This window comes from Cydia fagiglandana, chromosome Z (assembly GCF_963556715.1).
Source record: "Cydia fagiglandana chromosome Z, ilCydFagi1.1, whole genome shotgun sequence".
NCBI classification, from domain to species: Eukaryota; Metazoa; Arthropoda; class Insecta; order Lepidoptera; family Tortricidae; genus Cydia; species Cydia fagiglandana.
Window position 1 is genome coordinate 39,908,080 of NC_085959.1, and position 19,504 is coordinate 39,927,583.

The 19,504-nt window shown below is 37.8% G+C and overlaps 1 protein-coding gene across 2 annotated transcripts in view; it reads right to left on the minus strand.

Moving 5' to 3' along the window:
- LOC134678389 (protein vav) overlaps positions 1-19,504 on the minus strand; it is a 59,805-nt gene that overhangs the window by 22,500 nt on the left and 17,801 nt on the right. Inside the window, exons 1-2 of one of the 2 annotated variants that reach the window (XM_063536948.1) lie at positions 14,902-15,077; positions 4,104-4,274 (exon numbers count right to left, since the gene is read on the minus strand). In XM_063536948.1, the coding sequence (XP_063393018.1) occupies positions 4,104-4,274; positions 14,902-15,054 (324 nt within the window). In that variant the 5' untranslated portion in view covers positions 15,055-15,077. Of the gene's footprint in view, positions 1-4,103; positions 4,275-14,901; positions 15,078-19,504 lie in introns of those variants that run through there. The other variant, XM_063536947.1, reaches the window with a different exon arrangement.

Here is a 19,504-nt window from a genome sequence, read left to right on the forward strand (position 1 = left end):
AGAATTTAAGTACCATATTTTTAAAGTAAATACCTTCTTATTTCAAACAAGATTGTTAACTATTCATTATCACAATTTGCCTCTGACTAATAATTACCTTTTTTTTCTAAATTAAGCGTCTTATATGCTTTTTATTTTATAGATATTGTTAATACACGTTAGCACTCTTCAATAAAAGACAATTCTGTTCTTAAATCTCACTTTTTGAATATTTTATAAGCAATCGTTTTTACCCACCTAAATGAGTAAATACTGGTATTTATCGGGTGCTTTGAGTAAATACCGAGTAAATACTCAGTATTTACTCACCCCTACCCATCTCTAATTAATAGCTCCCCAAGGCCCACTTCATACCTAATGTTGACAGCAACGTATCATAGCATGATCGTATCAGGCCCTGTCAAACATGAAGTGAAACATCTAGAACACGGGTATGATCTAGAGGAGTTTCAATATGGTAGACCATATGATAACCGTACCTATGCTACCTACTCAGATTATGACATGAGCGTAACGACTCCTTCAAAATATTGTTGGTCGGCTCGGTCCAGTCACGTCACGGTATGGTGTTGGCAGAAGACGGAATGGTTTAGTGGGTGTTGACTGATAATATTTCATACAAAGCATGATTTTGAGCCGGACATGATCCTGTTATAGCCACGTATTACATCATTCTGTTACAGTACGATGCAGCGGGCACAGAGGCCACATGTTTTGTTGAAGTCGAGGAAGGTTCCAAACGGTACCTAAATAGTAAGATATTGTTGAAATTAGACATCTAACCGTGATCCTAAATATTACTATAAGACTATGGCTTACTTAATAAGTTGGATAGTTTGTTTTGAACATTTGTACCTACCCACCTCATCGGCTTCATTTATGTACAAGCAAGCGGGCTCCGTTGTTAGGTTGATGAAAGTTTTGTGTAAGGAAGTCTTAGGATTACTTTTACAAACTTACGAACCTGAATTGAAATTTAAAAATCCTACATATGTACCTAATTACTTAATTGAGTACCTACAAGCTAGCTGTTTGAAATTAAAGTTGTAAACATGATGGGTGTGTTGTGGTACTTGTAGATATCACCGTGCATAATCGATATAAGCGTGCGTAAAGCGCATTTAGTGATTGTTCCATACTTCCTTATTCCTTAGGGCAATAAGTAATTATACAAATTATATTATTACATAATATATGAAACTAGTTTTTAAGTTATAATTATCATGAGTTTAGTTAAAAAAGTACAAGCAAACCACCCGCGAGAGCGAGTCGCGTTATAAAGTCGCGTAGACTTCGACTCGCGGATTGACATAAAGACGAGAGAATATTTTGTCTCAAAATAGGCAGTTGTGCTACGGATTTAAGTTCAAAGTCGCGATCGTTGTCATTTTCTGACAGTGACACCTGATCGCGAGTATGTCGCGGCTCTCGCGCGTGAGTTGTGCTGCCAACACGCGACAAGCCGCCAAGTCGCGCCGATCTGTCACTTCTCACGCCTGTCGCGGCCAGTTGTGCTAGAGGTGCTGAGCGGGTAAGGTGTCCAAGAAAACATATACACTTCAATCGTCACAAAAATAAGGACATCTAAGTTGTCATTTTAGCATAGGCTTTCAGTTCGTCACATATATCTTAACTTCTGAGTTTTTCTTTAACACATACACCCTTATTTAATCACAATGACAATAACGGTTAGAAACTCAGTGGTAACTAAGCACTCAAATTCAAGCTGCTGTCATTAATACCTACACGCACTGCCAATCACGTACGTCAGCAGCCAGGGTGCCACCAGTTGCTAAGCAGTTGTTATTTCAATGGTAACTAAGCATCAACATTTTATCTGTTTAACTTTTAAAAAAATACTGTAGCAGCTACGAATTGACACCTCCTTTCTTAAAGAAGTATTTTATCGTCAAGTGTCAAACTTAGACAATAAATAAGTAGGTTTTACGAGAATGATAGGTTTTTTATTTTAACTGTCATATGCGGCGGTTCTTCCAAATCGTAGAGCATATTATATGTTAATATATTCATTTAGCCCGCTTATTGTACTAAAATATACTATATAGTACTAAAATACGATGCTCCGAATCGATCAAAGAACGAAGGAGAAAATAATAGAATTGAAACTTAACACGTTCTCTGTCCCAATCTGACATGTAAACCTTATGGCTTTGTAATAGAGGCTAGCCGTTAAAACCATCACTGCCATGCATATACACCTACGTAATATGCTAACTGTTGACCATAGGAATGACGAATTTTGTTTTTACAACTTAACAGAGAGGATAGAGTATACGGAGTTAATATACAGTATGTATCAGAACGAAAGGCCAAGAAAGAGACCCATTAATGTTTAGGTCATACTGAGCAACTTTTACTATGGGACCAACCCCGAAACCCCGGAAAAGAATTACTCTCCCATAGAAAATTTCAACATCAGACCAGCAAAATGTATGAAACTTCCAAGTATTTTTCCGCGTTTTCGGGGTTGGTCCCATAGTAAAAGTTGTTCAGTATGACCTAAACATTAATGGGTCTCTTTCTTGGCCTTTCGTTCAAACTAACGTTCGTACTAACAATAAGTTCAAAGATATACAGTATGTATATCTTTGAACTTATTGTTAGTATAACCAGTATAACCTAGCAGTAAACATCAAATGGCATTCCGCACAGGAGTAATCTAAGGAACGCTTACTGCGGGTTCAAACCTACAACGTCCTGTTAGAAAGTCGTACATACTCTACATGTGACATATCTTCAAAAAACATATAAACTTATGCGAAATTAATATAAAACTACAAATTAATAATAGAAATGAAACCCAAAAAAAAAAGTTGTAATCTCTATAGTTCGTTTTTTTTAGCATTAGAAAGAACTTGGAAGAAGGTAAGCGATTTTGGCATGTCTTTTAATTGAAAATCGCTTATTAAAAATCAGTAACTATCATTTATGAAAGCAGAAGAATATAAATGATTGTATTACATTCATAATTGTTACACATTTGCCGTAACTTATTTTTAAAATGAGTTTTTCAATTAAAAGACACATCAAGATTGTTTACCTAATTTCTAATGCTAAAAAAAACGAGGTATAGGTGCGTCCGACTGAGATTTGAACCCGCGGTCTCTGCTTTGAAAAGCAAACGCCTTAGTCACAAGACCACAACGTGCCTTGACAATTGGCTCTAAATTCGGCTTCAGTTAGCTTTCGCTATGTGTCACTCATTCGTTTTGATGATTCTATTCAATATAAGAAATAGTTTTCAGTAAGCTGACTGACAGGCCTCTGTCAATGGTTGAAGGGCAAAACGTGAGATAGATGTATGTGATGACAAGACTGTACTGCTTTCGATGATTGTCAAAACGCTTTACCTGAAATTAGCATAGCTATTATTCATTCAATATACGACCATACATGTATGCTTTAAACGTCTATTTTTCCATATTGTTCAGATATATTTGACACGTTGACCGCTTAGATACCAATGGTTTTTTGACAGCTAAGGTATCAATGATTTGTTGTAAGTGTAGAAATTAATGAATAGCTACTGTTAAGATATTTGTGACATGTTGAGCGCTCACAAGTAAATGCTACCATGACAGTCAACAACTTTTTGACAGTTTAAACGTTTACCACTCTTTGAGCACCTGGAGTGTATAGCGACTTCTGCTGCTGACTGTACAAAATTTAACAGAGGTTTGCTAAGTTTTATGCATAAGGTGGTAAATAGCGATAGGATGGATAGCTTAAGATCGGCTTTTATTAGGCCGCTCGGCATAACTCTTAGGCCCATAGGCCTCTAAAAGTCATGCTTCTCCATGCTGAGCGACGTAGCGAGCTAAACTGTGGTTAGCCCAGTACAGACAAAACATCTTCCAGACTGAGCATACTCGCGCTACCCCCTCTGCCACGCATACGGTGATTTTACTCCATGTTCGAGTCGAAAGTGTCTTTGAACGGACCAATCACGGCACGGGACTTCGCTCACCTCGTCCCGCGCCCCCCTGCATTTTTGGCATCATCGCTTGCATGAAATAATTGCTCTAAACTCGGTCTAGAGGATTCCTAGTCTATGGTTGATAGTACATGAAGTATCAACTGACCTTGATGCCAAAGAAGATGAGCTGCAGATCCTGCGCCTTCAGATAGGGCGTGAGCGGCCTCAGGAAGTACTTTATGATCTTGCTCAGGACGTCGACATAGTTGCACTCTGTGTCCACCAGCTCTCTGATCACGTAGTCGCGTTTCTCCAGGCTGTGCGATGACGTAGCGAGCTAGACAGTAAGGGTAGATTATAGTTGCAGTTCGGTTCAGTAAAGGCGTCCGCTAGATGGCGCGGGTGCAAGGCAAAACCCGCCTCACGCGTCCGCGTCAGTTAGCGATGCTGATACTATTTATCATTAACCCGCTGCGTGCACCAGCGCCACCTAGCGGACGCCTTAAGGTCCATAGAGTCCATCTAAGCTAACTCTGCATCGACTTTGACAGAGCTGAGTTTCATTATAAACGTCATATTTTCATAGAAATTGGACGTTTGTGATCAAATTTAGATACCTAAACGGTGTGCAGTTAACTTGGACTGACTCTAAGTGCCATTTGTGACACATAGTTTCGTTACTCCGAAGCTACGTGTCTAATATGTCACGTATTATGTAAAAGTGCAAGCTATACTTAAATGGGCTAAATAATGTGAAAACAACGGTACTTGGAACGTTGGTAATGTAGCGGTTCTGAGCTTAGGGATAAGTATAACTAAAGTCTGGCAAATGAAAGTTGAACCAACCCGATAAAATTAAACGCTTATTTTATAGCTATTTAAAATATAATTGTATCCGATTGATTTAACTTTCTAAATACAGACTCTATATAGACGCGCCTCAGTAGAAGGTGGATTCGGTTTACTCATTAATATATTAATTATCTCTTTTTTTTGTTCTTAGGTACAGTCATACAAACAATCGTTTTGGAATACGCTTAAAAAGGTTACAAAACGATTGTTAACTATACATGCAGCATTGATAAAATATAAATATAACGCATGCACTATAATTCTACATAATTTGTTGTCAAGTTTATGTCACTTGAGAAAGAAAATACTTTAATATTATGATGTCACAAACCGCAATGCAAGCCGACTACTTTTTTCTAACTCTTATACAGGGTGATTTCTGGGTCGTGATCCAGAACCACTTTTTCTGACTCTGTAAATGATCCACATTATCATATGGTAGTATTTGATTAAAAGATAATTACTTTAATTATTCTTATTTCTCAAGTAGAATTAATGTTGTACTAAGTAATTGGACGTAGTTTAGGGTAAAAGATCCAATCCACAAAAATCTGTTAGTATTTGAACTTTCTGTCAAACGGAAAAGTCATTCATTTAAAATGACATATTTTAGAGGATGGATCTTTTACGCTAAACTACGTCCAATTATGGTCACGCTATGACTTTTAACATACGCTGTATGGAAAGCGACAAGACGTCACATTGAGTAGGGTCACCAAATTGTATGCAAAAATATTTTTTCTCACTTGTCATCTGGAAAATAGTCATCATTATTGGTGATAAACAATAATTAACAACATCATTAGGCTCATCTTTGGATTCTGTATGATGTCTGGCTCTTTTGCTGGCATACGGGACACGGGCATTTTAATTTTACCTGTACTGAAATGTACCATAAAGCGCTACTTAAGTTGCGTATAAGGCGTAGGTAATATTTGGGAGACATATAACTCAAAAATGCACGTTTTCCCAGAGATAAGACCTAGTTAGATCGATTTATCGCCCCCGAAAACCCCCATATAGCAAATTTCATCGAAATAGAGCCATTTCCGAGATCCCCGAAATATATATCCCACCAAAAACATAAATGTAAAAAAGGAGAGCCAAGTTCAATACAAAAATTATGCTTGGCTGTGGGGCTCGCCGCAAAAAGAATGGAGATCTAAATGAGTGCCACTGCCAAGTTCTATGCAAAATCCAAATATGTATTTATAGGAACAAAATAACATTATAAACAAGTATTAAACTCTATTTCTTTGCTTTATTGGATACCTATAACAATTGCTGTTATTTAAAAAAATGTGAGATTTTAAAGTAGGTTAGATTTGACTTGGCCAGTTTTCATTATATCAATCATTTTATATATATTGTAATTCTGATAAAACCTGGCCTAGCCAAATCTAACCTACTTTAAGATCTCACATTTTTTTAAATAACAGCAATTGTTATAGGTATCCAATAAAGCAAAGAAATAGAGTTTAATACTTGTTTATAATGTTATTTTGTTCCTATAAATACATATTTCGATTATGCATAGAACGTACTCATTTAGATATCCATTCTTTTTGCGGCGAACCCCACAGCCAAGCATAATCTTTGTATTGAACTTGGCTCTCCTTTTTTACATTTATGTTTTTGATGGGATATCAATACTTTTTGTAAAGAAAACTAGGCAGGTATTGAGATTTAATGTTTTTTCTTGTGTTTCCGCTGCATGTTTTTTACTTCTGTTCTTTGTATTAATTATGTGGTGCCACGCGCCGCCAACGACACACCGTTGGCCGGTTGTTTAGCGCGTATTACAGGTTTTTTGTATGGGGACCCCCCCTATTTTTTAACTTTTTTTATTTTTAGATTTTTTCCTACGCTTACACACAATTACCGAGCTGGATTCCAAATTTCATCCTTCTAGGTCATCTGGAAGTAGGTTAGGTTTAGGTACTATATGTCAGTCACAATAAAAAAGAAATTTGTATGGGGACCCCCCCTATTTATTAACTTTTTTTTGTTTTTAGATTTTTTCCTACGCTGGCACACAATAACCGAGCTGGATTCCAAATTTCATCCTTCTAGGTCATCTGGAAGTAGGTTAGGTTTAGGTACTTATATGTCAGTCACAATAAAAAATGGTTTTTTTGTATGGGGACCCCCCCTATTTTATAACTTTTTTTTATTTTTAGATTTTTTCCTACGCTTTCACACAATAACTGAGCTGGATTCCAAATTTCATCCTTCTAGGTCATCTGGAAGTAGGTTAGGTTTAGGTACTATAGGTATGTCAGTCAGTCTTAAAATTTACGACTTTTTGACCTTCATATCTTTATAACCGTTTGAGCTAGCTTCATGAAATTTGGGCTTCTAGATGTCCTTATGGATATAATTAAACACACGTAGTTTTATGTGTTTACGTTAAAGATGTTTTGAGTTATAGAAGGGTCAAAAGTGGCGCCTGGTTCGTGTAATATTACACTTGGCGCTGGCTAGCCAGTTCCTTTGCTTGAACTTGGCTTGACACGCTGCCGCGTGTCTAGATATATTACACTCGGCGCTGACTAGCCAGTTCCTTTGCTTGAACTTGGCTTGACACGCTGCCGCGTGTCTAGATATAAATAAATAAATAAACAAGAATTGCTCGGTTATAGGTATTAGTTAAGTCACGTCTAACTGTCACTTTCCTGGCGAAATATCCCATATACATATTTTGACATTAACCGCCAGTTTTGTGACGATGGCTAACCGGCCGTTAATGGTAGGTACACAGTTAAGTGAAAACGCCCATATCTACTTACTTTACCTTTAACATACGTAGGTAGCATAACTTTACTTGTATTTTATTACCTTATTTAATTTGTAATAGTTTCTAAATGTAATAAGACATTATGTATGAGGCTCACTGTACTAGTTTTGCTACATCGCACAATTATTTAGAAGTTAGAAACTATTTCTAGTCCAAAAAAAATCTGACGATAAAGCACCCGAAGCACTCACCCCTTTATCTTTCTTCATAAAAACACAATTAAAATAACATAACTCAGCGACACGAAAACACATAACACAAAAACAACGCCCCAAACCTTGGTACCTATATACACACTGAGATATTTTTAATTATTTCTTTCTTTCCCTAACACGTTGTTCGCACGAAATCCGAGTATCACTGGCGTCCACGGCGACGTCCGCGTATCGTGCTGTCGCCATCAGATATATCGAAGCGGGCGAAGTGCTCACAAATATCCGGACACGCCTCTATTGTCCAGGCGCTAGGGTGCGTGTTCAGATATTTTCGAGCACCTCGGCTGCTCCGATTTATCCGATGGAGACTGTACTAAACGAAACACTCGATTGCAAGCCTTGTGTGCTAGTAATAAGGTACACTGATTGCAAGTTAACAGCGTACACGGTACTCTTACTTAATTGCAATATTGCAACTCGGCCGTGAAGTATTTGACAATTTGTTCGGAGGAAGCGACTCGCTCGAGGGTAACTAGTCCAGTCGACGGGGACGATATTTATGGGCCGTGGGCCACAATGTAAATTCTTCATTGTCACGTTTCAGTGCTGATATTTGCGCAGAAAACAGAAATCCGAAAAATTCGATATCTACTTTATTTTTTGTTTAAAAAAAACTGTAGTCGCACATAGGATATTGATCAAAACGTGTGATACAATACTAGCCACGGCGGCAATTTTCAGTTTTAAACAAAATATATAAAGAAAATTGTCTCAGAGCTCTTTGATGTTACGACCATCCCCACTAATTCCTACATTATAAATGGGAAAGTAACTCTCTCTGTTACCACTTCACGCTTAAACCGCTGAAACTGATTTAGACGAAATTTGAGGCCGGGGAAAGACATAAGATAGTTTTTATCGATATCATCATCATTCTACGAAGACGCAGTACTCTTAGATTGGACTGGAATAAATTCAGTCATGTTACTATAGCGCCCCGTGTGCATCGCCTCAAGCAGACCAGTATTAATGTATAGTTAGTTCGTAGCTTTGTAACAGAGCCCGGCGGCTAATCCTATTGTCTATTGTTAAATAAAACCGCACGTGCTACTTACCTGCAAAAAAGGGTCATACTTATTATATTTGGCACCTGAGCGCGGGCTAGTCCAACGCTCTAAAAAAACAGTGTAGGTGCGCTCTCCGATAACGCGCCTTTGTTACGCATCTCGATGACACATTTTAGACTGGTTCTGTAGTGTTCGACACGCCGGCACTCGGTAACCGAAGTACGCAGGTTTTTATGCAGGTGGTTGTGGCATGTGGCACGAGCGGTTTTACTTAACAATAGACAATAGGATTAGCTCGGGCTCTATTAGAAACCTACGAACTATAACAGGTAACGTACAGATATGGCCGTCGGATCTGTCTGGCAGATTGACACTTCAACACTTTCTTCTGTCAAAGTCGTTGCAAAGGGCCACCCCACACTAGCGCCCCCCGAGTGTCCGCGTCTAGTCAACTCTATGGCTGCTGCTCGACGCAACGTTGACGAAGCGACGCCATTTTCCACAGCGCTGACTAGACGCCGTCGCTCAAGAGTTGTCTGCGGCTGGTATTCCACTTCTCTAATTTCTTTGTCTTCTCTGCGCGCGATGTGGCCTATGTACAGCGGTGGACGTATTATGGCTGAGATGATGATGATGATGATGATGATGATGAATTTGTATTTGCGACTCACATTTTGCTTAGTGAGTGAGACGCAATGCACATTGGACCAAGAAACTGGACAGGTGGAATACCAACCGGAGCAGTTTGTTTTGGATCATTGGGAATATCAACCCAGAATTCACCAGCGTTTACAGCATATTCAATACAAATAAAGTTTCTTTGAAATGTTGCCGCTAATAATTACAAGTTTGTAACTTTTCGCTGGGATAGTTTGGCTTGGAGACGCGAAGTGGCTTGTAGAACATTTCGTTTCGCGACTGTATTGGAAGTTGGGTTGATATTTTTAAACTTTGCTCTGGAAACTTTGGTCTCGCGGAAATAAAATATACTTCAAAGGAAATTTCAAAAATACGCCATCTTTTAGCGTCATCTTTGCTTAGCATTGCGGTTCGTATTTTCATACATATTACAATTTACAATTGGAATAGGAAGCATGCATCGATATATTTAACATGCAGGTGCCTATTTCACCAACTCCACAATTGTCATCTACCAATGATAATTTCTTGTACAGTTCTGGGTCAGTAAGTATTAGTAATGTCGGTACAGTCAGCATCAGATATACCTGAGCGGGTAAGGTGTCCAAGAAAACATATACACTTCAATCGTCACAAAAATAAGGACATCTAAGTTGTCATTTTAGCATAGGCTTTCACTTCGTCACATATATCTTAACTTCTGAGCTTTTCTTTAACACATACACCCTTATTTAATCACAGTGACAATAACGGTTAGAAACTCAGTGGTAACTAAGCACTCAAATTCAAGCTGCTGTCATTAATACCTACACGCACTGCCAATCACGTACGTCAGCAGCCAGGGTGCCACCAGTTGCTAAGCAGTTGTTATTTCAATGGTAACTAAGCATCAACATTTTATCTGTTTAACTTTAAAAAAATACTGTAGCAGCTACGAATTGACACCTCCTTTCTTAAAGAAGTATTTTATCGTCAAGTGTCAAACTTAGGTTTTACGAGAATGATAGGTTTTTTATTTTAACTGTCATAGGCGGCCGTTCTTCCAAATCGTAGAGCATATTATATGTTAATATATTCATTTAGCCCGCTTATTGTACTAAAATATACTATAAAGTACTAAAATACGATGCTCCGAATCGATCAAAGAACGAAGGAGAAAATAATAGAATTGAAACTTAACACGTTCTCTGTCCCAATCTGACATGTAAACCTTATGGCTTTGTAATAGAGGCTAGCCGTTAAAACCATCACTGCCATGCATATACACCTACGTAATATGGTAACTGTTGACCATAGGAATGACGAATTTTGTTTTTACAACTTAGCAGAGAGGATAGAGTATATGGAGTTAGATATAGTATGTATCAGAACGAAAGGCCAAGAAAGAGACCCATTAATGTTTAGGTCATACTGAGCAACTTTTACTATGGGACCAACCCCGAAACCCCGGAAAAAAATTACTCTCCCATAGAAAATTTCAACATCAGACCAGCAAAATGTATGAAACTTCCAAGTATTTTTCCGCGTTTTCGGGGTTGGTCCCATAGTAAAAGTTGGTCAGTATGACCTAAACATTAATGCGCCGTGTGCCTGCTACACTGCCACATCGCAAAAAACCGTTTTTTCGAGAAATCGCGTCTCAAAGTTGTGAGAGTATAGTTCAGGGTGTTTAATAGGATCTTACTCCTTTAGTTTTAGGTCTATGAATTTAAAATTTAGCTTTTTTTACTCGGAATGATATAACCCTCCTTATGACCACGCCACTTTTTAAAAGAAATGTATATTTTTTAAGACACAAGGCCCTAAAGACAGGTATTTAGAGTTGTGGCCGTATTGCAGAAACGTTTTTTAAAGATTTTGGGATGCGGCCAAATTTAAACACAAAATTATTGGATAAAGGTTACCATGCAAATATAAATAAAAACACCAAAATAGTTAAAATCCCTTTATTTTATCAATTTTGATAGGAACAAGATCACTGTACGCGATAATATGTGTAACTCAACTAATAATTATCTTCTAGGACGCAACTCAAAAGCTTCATTTAAAACGTGTGCTATATAGCCACAACTCAAAAGGGCCGTCTGAGGGCCTACCGCGAACCACGTTCGACGTGTTGCCTCTTTGTCGCACTTGTAAATTCGTAGGTAAGTGTGACAGGAAGGCAACACGTCGAACGTGGTTCGCGGTAGTCCCTCAGTTCATGTGCGAACGCCGCGGAAGCAGGCGGCAGACTGGTAAGTGGCTGTATTGCAGGGAATCGTCTGACAATTTATGGTCAAATGCATAAGGCCACTTGTGAGAAAAAGGCTCTTAAATACCTTTTTTGCTATGGCTCTCGAAATAAGGTCGTAAATTGAACAATTTTGAATACGAATCTGCAATAATCCAGAAAATTAAAATTTTTGAATTGTGGCCGTATAGCAGGCACACGGCGAATGGGTCTCTTTCTTGGCCTTTCGTTCAAACTAACGTTCGTACTAACAATAAGTTCAAAGATATACAGTATATATCAACATACTGTATATCTTTGAACTTATTGTTAGTATAACCAGTATAACCTAGCAGTAAACATCAAATGGCATTCCGCACAGGAGTAATCTAAGGAACGCTTGCTGCGGGTTCAAACCTACAACGTCCTGTTAGAAAGTCGTACATACTCTACATGTGACATATCTTCAAAAAACATATAAACTTATGCAAAATTAATATAAAACTACAAATTAATAATAGAAATGAAACCCAAAAAAAAGGGTGTAATATCTAGGTACGTCCGACTGAGATTTGAACCCGCGGTCTCTGCTTTGAAAAGCAAACGCCTTAGTCACAAGACCACAACGTGCCTTGACAATTGGCTCTAAATTCGGCTTCAGTTAGCTTTCGCTATGTGTCACTCATTCGTTTTGATGATTCTATTCAATAAAAGAAATAGTTTTCAGTAAGCTGACTGACAGGCCTCTGTCAATGGTTGAAGGGCAAAACGTGAGATAGATGTATGTGATGACAAGACTGTACTGCTTTCGATGATTGTCAAAACGATTTACCTGAAATTAGCATAGCTATTATTCATTCAATATACAACCATACATGTATGCTTTAAACGTCTATTTTTCCATATTGTTCAGATATATTTGACACGTTGACCGCTTAGATACCAATGGTTTTTTGACAGCTAAGGTATCAATGATTTGTTGTAAGTGTAGAAATTAATGAATAGCGACTGTTAAGATATTTGTGACATGTTGAGCGCTCACAAGTAAATGCTACCATGACAGTCAACAACTTTTTGACAGTTTAAACGTTTACCTCTCTTTGAGCACCTGGAGTGTATAGCGACTTCTGCTGCTGACTGTACCTAGCGTCAATGAGGACTGTTGAAACACCAATGTCAGTGAATTGTCAATTGTCATTGTCAATGGCTACAAATATAATGACCACCAAAAAATATTTTGGTACCCTAAATAAAAAAATCATGCTTACCAAAAAAAATTACTGAACACCAAAAAAATAAGGCCTAAAATTACAAATGTACCACCATTTTAATTACGACTGCACTTCAAATTGTATTCGAATACCAAATATATTGAATGATTACCAAAAATCATTAATGATCACCAAATCTTGAAGACCAAATTAATGCGATATTTTCACCTAAATAAACACTATGATTACCAAAAAATGTATACATATTACCAAATAAAGTAAAATGCTGCCAAAATTATTAGCCCCTCCCGCTCAACCCCCCGTACCCCGCACCATATACCTATCTAACCTAACCTTCTTTTCTAGGAGCATACTGAAATGCTACTAGAAAAGTAGGTTAGGTTTGTACTGCTATCAGTTAAGTGGGCTAGGTTAGCACTGCGACCCTTACAGAAATGAATTGCTACTATAAAAGTGGGTTAGGTTAGGTTTAAACTGCGACCCTTACAGAAAAGAAATGCTACTAGAAAAGTGGGTTAGGTTAGGTTTGAACTGCGACCCTTACAGAAACGAAATGCTACTAGAAAAGTGGGTTAGGTTAGGTTTGAACTGTGACCCTTACAGAAACGAAATGCTACTAGAAAAGTGGGTTAGGTTAGGTTTGAACTGCGACCCATACAGAAACGAAATGCTACTAGAAAAGTGGGTTAGGTTAGGTTTGAACTGCGACCCTTACAGAAACGAAATTCTACTAGAAAAGTGGGTTAGGTTAGGTTTGATCTGTGACCCATACAGAAACAATTGTGGTTACAATTTTGGTGGTCATTTACTATATTCGGGTTTACAATGATTATTTTGGAGTCATTTGCTTTAATAGGATAGCAAGATTTAAAAATTTGGTTATAATTTTACATTAAAATGGAGTTCTAATTTTGGTGGTCATTTACTATTTTTGGGTTTACAATGATTATTTTGGTGTCATTTTATTTAATAGGATATCACGATGTGAAAATTTGGTTATCAATTGACATTAAAATGGGGTTTGAAATTTGGTAATCATTTACAATTTTTGGGTTAATAATGATTAGTTTGGTGTAATTTCCTTTAATAGGATAGTAAAATGTAATAAAATTGGTAATCATTTCACATTAAAATGGTGTTATAATTTTGGTGATCATTCATTATTTTAGGGTGGTAAAGTACATTTTTTTGGTATTAAATTTTATTAAATCTGGTGATCAGTTAAATAGCAGCCATTGTCAATTGTCATTGACGTAGTAAAACTGGGGCCAGAACGATAGTTCACTGTAAGTATTGATAACACAAATACTATTTTGAGTAAATGGTAGATTTGCTAGTAACTAGTAGTGCATTGTAAAAGTTATATTTTGTTGAATTTGAAATAGTATTCATGTCGTAATGCAAGCATGCATGTCAATAGCACAAGCAACAAAATAGTACAAGATGCCCAAAGTAAAGCAATGCAAAATAATAATAAAAAAGCAACAACCGGTGGACTTTGATAAATGATAAATCATCTGCATAAAATCAATTATTCATACTTTTTGACATTCATTCATATATTCTCTTTCAATTTAATTAGGTTTGGTACTTTCATTAGCCCGTTTACGTGACATTCATAGATTTTGTTGGGAATTTCAACTTTCTGTCAATTCATTTAATTTCAAATAGACATTCCCGCTGCCGGGTTTGCCAAACGAAGGATTAGTTCGGTTTTTCATAGTGTGACACCATCAACCCTTCTATGCGGAGTAGGGTAGGGTAGGTAGTTGGCGATGCGCTCAACAAACCAAATTAAACAGCAACCGTACTTAGGTAGGTACGTATCATTAATATCAACAACACAGCTGCCTGTAATAAATCCTATTTCGACGCAATGATTGAATTACTGTCGTTCGGTAAGTACTTACTTACTCCGCATGCTTATTACGTTTACGATTTATTTGAGGTCGAACTATAGGTAGAAAGATCTTCAACAGTCCACCGGCAGTTGAACAAATGAAACCATACGTTGAAAGCGGGCTGCGGCGCGGCGGCGGCCAGCGTGTCCCTGGCGCTCTTCACCGCGCAGAGGTCGTGGTAGATCTCCTCGTCGTGAATGCGCGCGCAGTAGCTCGCGTACTCACCGACGTCGCCCGCAGGAGGGGGGGTGGCGCTGCGCATGCGGTGGCGTTAGGCCCTATTTACACATTTACTGACCCCACAATAGCCTCTCCCGAATAGTTAATAGTGGCGTAGCTAGGCGTCTGCGAAATGGCTTCACGGTATATGCAGCGACTATAGTTTTTTTTTAGCATTAGGTAAAGACTACGCGATCTTGACGTGTCTTTTAGGGCTTGAGCACAAATCAAGGGGGGGGGGGGGGGGTCAAAAAGTAGCCAAAAATACCTCGCGTGATTTGTGCACAACTCCTAATTTGATAAACGCTTTTTAAAAATCAGTAACTATTACTAAAGAATGTAAGTAATTGTACATGATTCAGAATTGTTACATTTTTGCCGTGACTTATACTTCAATAAAAAGACACGTCACATTGTTTACCTTTTTCCTAATGCTAAAAAAAACGAACTATAGCGAGAGTCAACCCTTTATCTTGGGAACATTGAAAGAAAAAAGCCTCATAGATGTGACTTCGCCCACGACTAGAGTAGCTCGTGCTACGCCATCCCGAGCTTCGGCGCCTAGTCGACCTTATATTAGCTGCTGCTTGCTGCATTTTCCATAGCGCTGACTAGACGCCGTCGCTTAAAATACGCTAGTGAGGGGTCTCTCTTAGTGTTAAGTGCGAGTTCATAGTGCTACTTGCGTTTAGTAGTAAATGTATTCGCACTAATCACTAATCAATGTGTAAAGAGGGCCTTAGCGATTGAAACGGGTACAATTTGGATATAGGAGAAGTCTACACAAACCAATTTGTAGGTAGAAAACGCCTGTCACTGCTATACTTTTTTTTTATTTGCCCTTTTATCCGACAAATTGGCTAGCAAGACCAAGTCTCTTTCCTAAACATTATACTCTTTTAATAACGCCTGCATACGACGCCGAGCAACATGTTTACCAGCGGAACGTGTGCAAATTCCTAACCAGGCGAGTTGTATTCACCAAACTATGACGTGACAAAGTGCGGGAAATGCCATGTGTCTGAAAATTTGACGCCTATAGTGACACCATCACACTTTGTCATTGCAAAGTCTAAACAGTTAGCTTGGTTCTACTGTATCTTCTTCTTCACGTTCGCGTTAACCCGACATTTTTGCCACAGCTCGTGGGAGCCTGGGGTCCGGCGGTCCACTTGACAACTAATCCCAAGGTTGACGTAGGCACTAGTTTTTACGAAAGCGACTGCCATTTGACCTTCCAACCCAGAGGGAAAACTAGGCCCTAATGCGAATCAGTCCGGTTTCCCCACGATGTTTTCCTTCACCGACAAGCAACTAGTAAATATCAAATGATACAGTAGGTACCTAAGTTCCGAAAAACCCATTGGTACGAGCCGGGGTTCGAACCGGCAACCTCCTGATTGAAAGTCGCACGCTCTTACCGCTAAGCCACCAGCCACCTTCGCAGGCTTGTATATTGGAACAAAAACAGTGGGATATATACCTACATGGATATTAGGCCAAAGTATACCCGTTTAATCGTACATCGCACAAGCAAATATAAAACAGTAATAAATCAAAACCAAAAGCTACAAGTATCAGAAATATATCAAATTCTACTAAAACCAAGTTATATTGTATGGATGAATATTTTTGCAAATTTTTTGTACATAGATAATTTAATCTTAATTTGACTACGAATGATATTCGTAATCGTAACATTCGTTACAATGTAAAATCAATTGAACTGTAGACTAATTTAGGTCCTTAACTATGTACATTTTATTCATTTTAAAATTCATCCATACTCTAAATCAAAAATTTCGCTATAGGCAAGGTAAATTTCATTAAATACACAATTGTAGAAACTTTACGTTGTCAGTGCCTCTACAATTTAATTTATTCCATTGTGTGACGGCATAATTATTATCTGAATAGGCCATATGGAATCGAATATACTACGAGTATAGACGCATTATTACTATTATTAGGATTTTAACATTTTGTGTTGTCATATGTGTGCAATCTTGGACCTAAATAAAATCATAGACAGCATAGCATAACTTTTGAGAACGGAGGGCTTGTTGCCTCTCTGTCGCACTTGTAAATTCGTACGTAAGCACAGAATAAATAATAGGACTAGGTACAGAAGACTCAGAAAACGCGTCTGTTACGATCAGCACAGATATGGCCGCTAGGTGGCGACAGCGCCACGCGCGGCTTATGGCTTTCCCCAAAATTGGGGTGGAACGGATGTACTTTTAGCTACCTGTAGCAAAGCGACGAAATCGCGGAGTGAGCCACACCAGCACCAAACAGCCGCAGTCTTGGCTATATTAACCTTTTAGTCCATAGCAGAAAATGTCATACAAAGTCTTATAAATCTTATACCACCAAAGAGGAGTTTTGGCCGAAGGGTGTCAAGTTCCGGCGGTTCCGCGGCCGGCTCCCTGACACTGCGGGGTTGCGAACTGCATCGCAGCCATAATTGTGTTTTTAGTTTTAAGATATATTTTGTATTAATACGTATGCTAGTTTTAAGGTATTTATCTATGGGCCAATAGTTGCCTGAAAATAAATGTTTTCATTTCATTTTCATAATAGTTAAAAATCCTCAAAATACAATTTAATAGGCAAATCGAGACAACCTTTTGTAAGCAGAAGCGGTCACGTGACCCTTTATCTTAAGGATTTATTAACAAAAAAATGTTAGCAAAATACCAAAAATACATCGTAGGCCACGTCTACGCCTCGGCTAGTCTGTGGCCATGAGTAAGCCCATTCATAATAAAAAAAAAAACGAATTTGTTCTTATTATTGGTTACTTGCGTCTCAAGTCTCGAGAAGCGAAGTTATTAGCTAATGACCGATTTGCGTGGTTGAAATTGGTTTACATTAATCATTATCCGTTACAGAAAATTATTAATTGCATAGTTCAAACCGAATATCAATAGCTTTATGAACGAGGAAACAACATAATTGATGTGCAATGCACTTACAGACGTTTTTCCCTACAAGAATAACGAGCTATAAACAAAGGTTAACGATACCTACGATGTGCGGTCATCAAACATCCTCATGTCTCAATTCTCTGCTCACATAGCAAAATTATGTCCAATTTGTTTTTTTTTTACAAGTTTGGTCTGGATGCGAATTCTGTTAGACCAAGCAAAGTCTGCAGCAATTTTGATAGGCCACGCAGTGCAAGTGTTATGACGTCATCATAATATTATAGGAGCAATCTTATTGCACGAAAAAGAAAATCCTTCAAAATTTTGGCAACAAAACGGAATCATTTAAAATGATTTAGATTAATAATAGTTTTCAATTGTGTTTTTTTTTTTTCAAATCGTCCAATTCAGCTTGAACCGTATCGAATATTTAACAATTAGATTCCGTGGGCGTACTAAAAGCATTTAAATAATTAAGTCTCGTGAAATATTGAGTATACGTAATTACATACATATATGTATTTATTTTTGGTAGAAAAATCGAAACCTCGTTGGAAGTGCGTGTAAAAATACATATTAATAGGAAAGGTCGAATGTATGCGTAAACAAATCGAGTCTGTTAGTAAATATGGGATCTATTTTAACACACTTAAAGGTGTTTCGTTGGAGAGCAAATACTTCGCTTCAATCCTACAAAGTAAGATAAATAAGATCTTTGGAGATAACTTTAACTCGTAAATATCGTTTAAATGAATTTTATTAACATACAAGAGTAATATACTTCAAAAGCATACAAAATCAACCTCTTATCGAGAAGGAGAGCTTACGCGAGACGTTAGTAATCCTCAAGCCGCAACCTTTGGACCTGCAGAATATTCCCGAGGTGAAAATCTTTTCTATGCAACGGTGAAATACAATTTGAATTTTCTTTTTCATTACATATGAAGAAATAATTTCGAGTCATGTAGTGTATAATTTTTATACGTTTCAGATTGCACACATATCCGATCAAATACAAAAGAAAGTGTGGCCTTAATACGTATATTTTTTTCGTGTAAATAAAGGTAATCAATTAATCATAGAGGCCATATAGTAGGTAGTCATAAGAATACTTTTCGTTACAGAATGGAATAAATAGTAGACGAAGCAATCTGATTAAAGTCTAACCCGCGCATCAGTTACTTTCATATTAAAATGGCAGGTAACTCTACTTTGTATAAAAAATCACATGCAGAGCGAAAACATTTCAGAATAAACACAAGCGGGCATTCGGCACGTTGCAGTTCTAATTCCACCTTTTGGACGCCAATGACCGATATATCCGCACCGTAGGTTCAACGCTAAAGACCGATTAATCGGTCACAGATCACAGAGCAACATAGACCTACGTGCATATGCATAAAGTTTAATTTCAGTTGTGACACTTCGGTGACGTGGCGTCAGCGTGACAGCTTTTGGGTTTGACACGGCGTCGAAATGGTTAAAAAAATACAATATCATCCCTTCACAAAACTCAACAAATGTTAATGCAAATGCGACTCTATGACCTGCTTCATATGATTG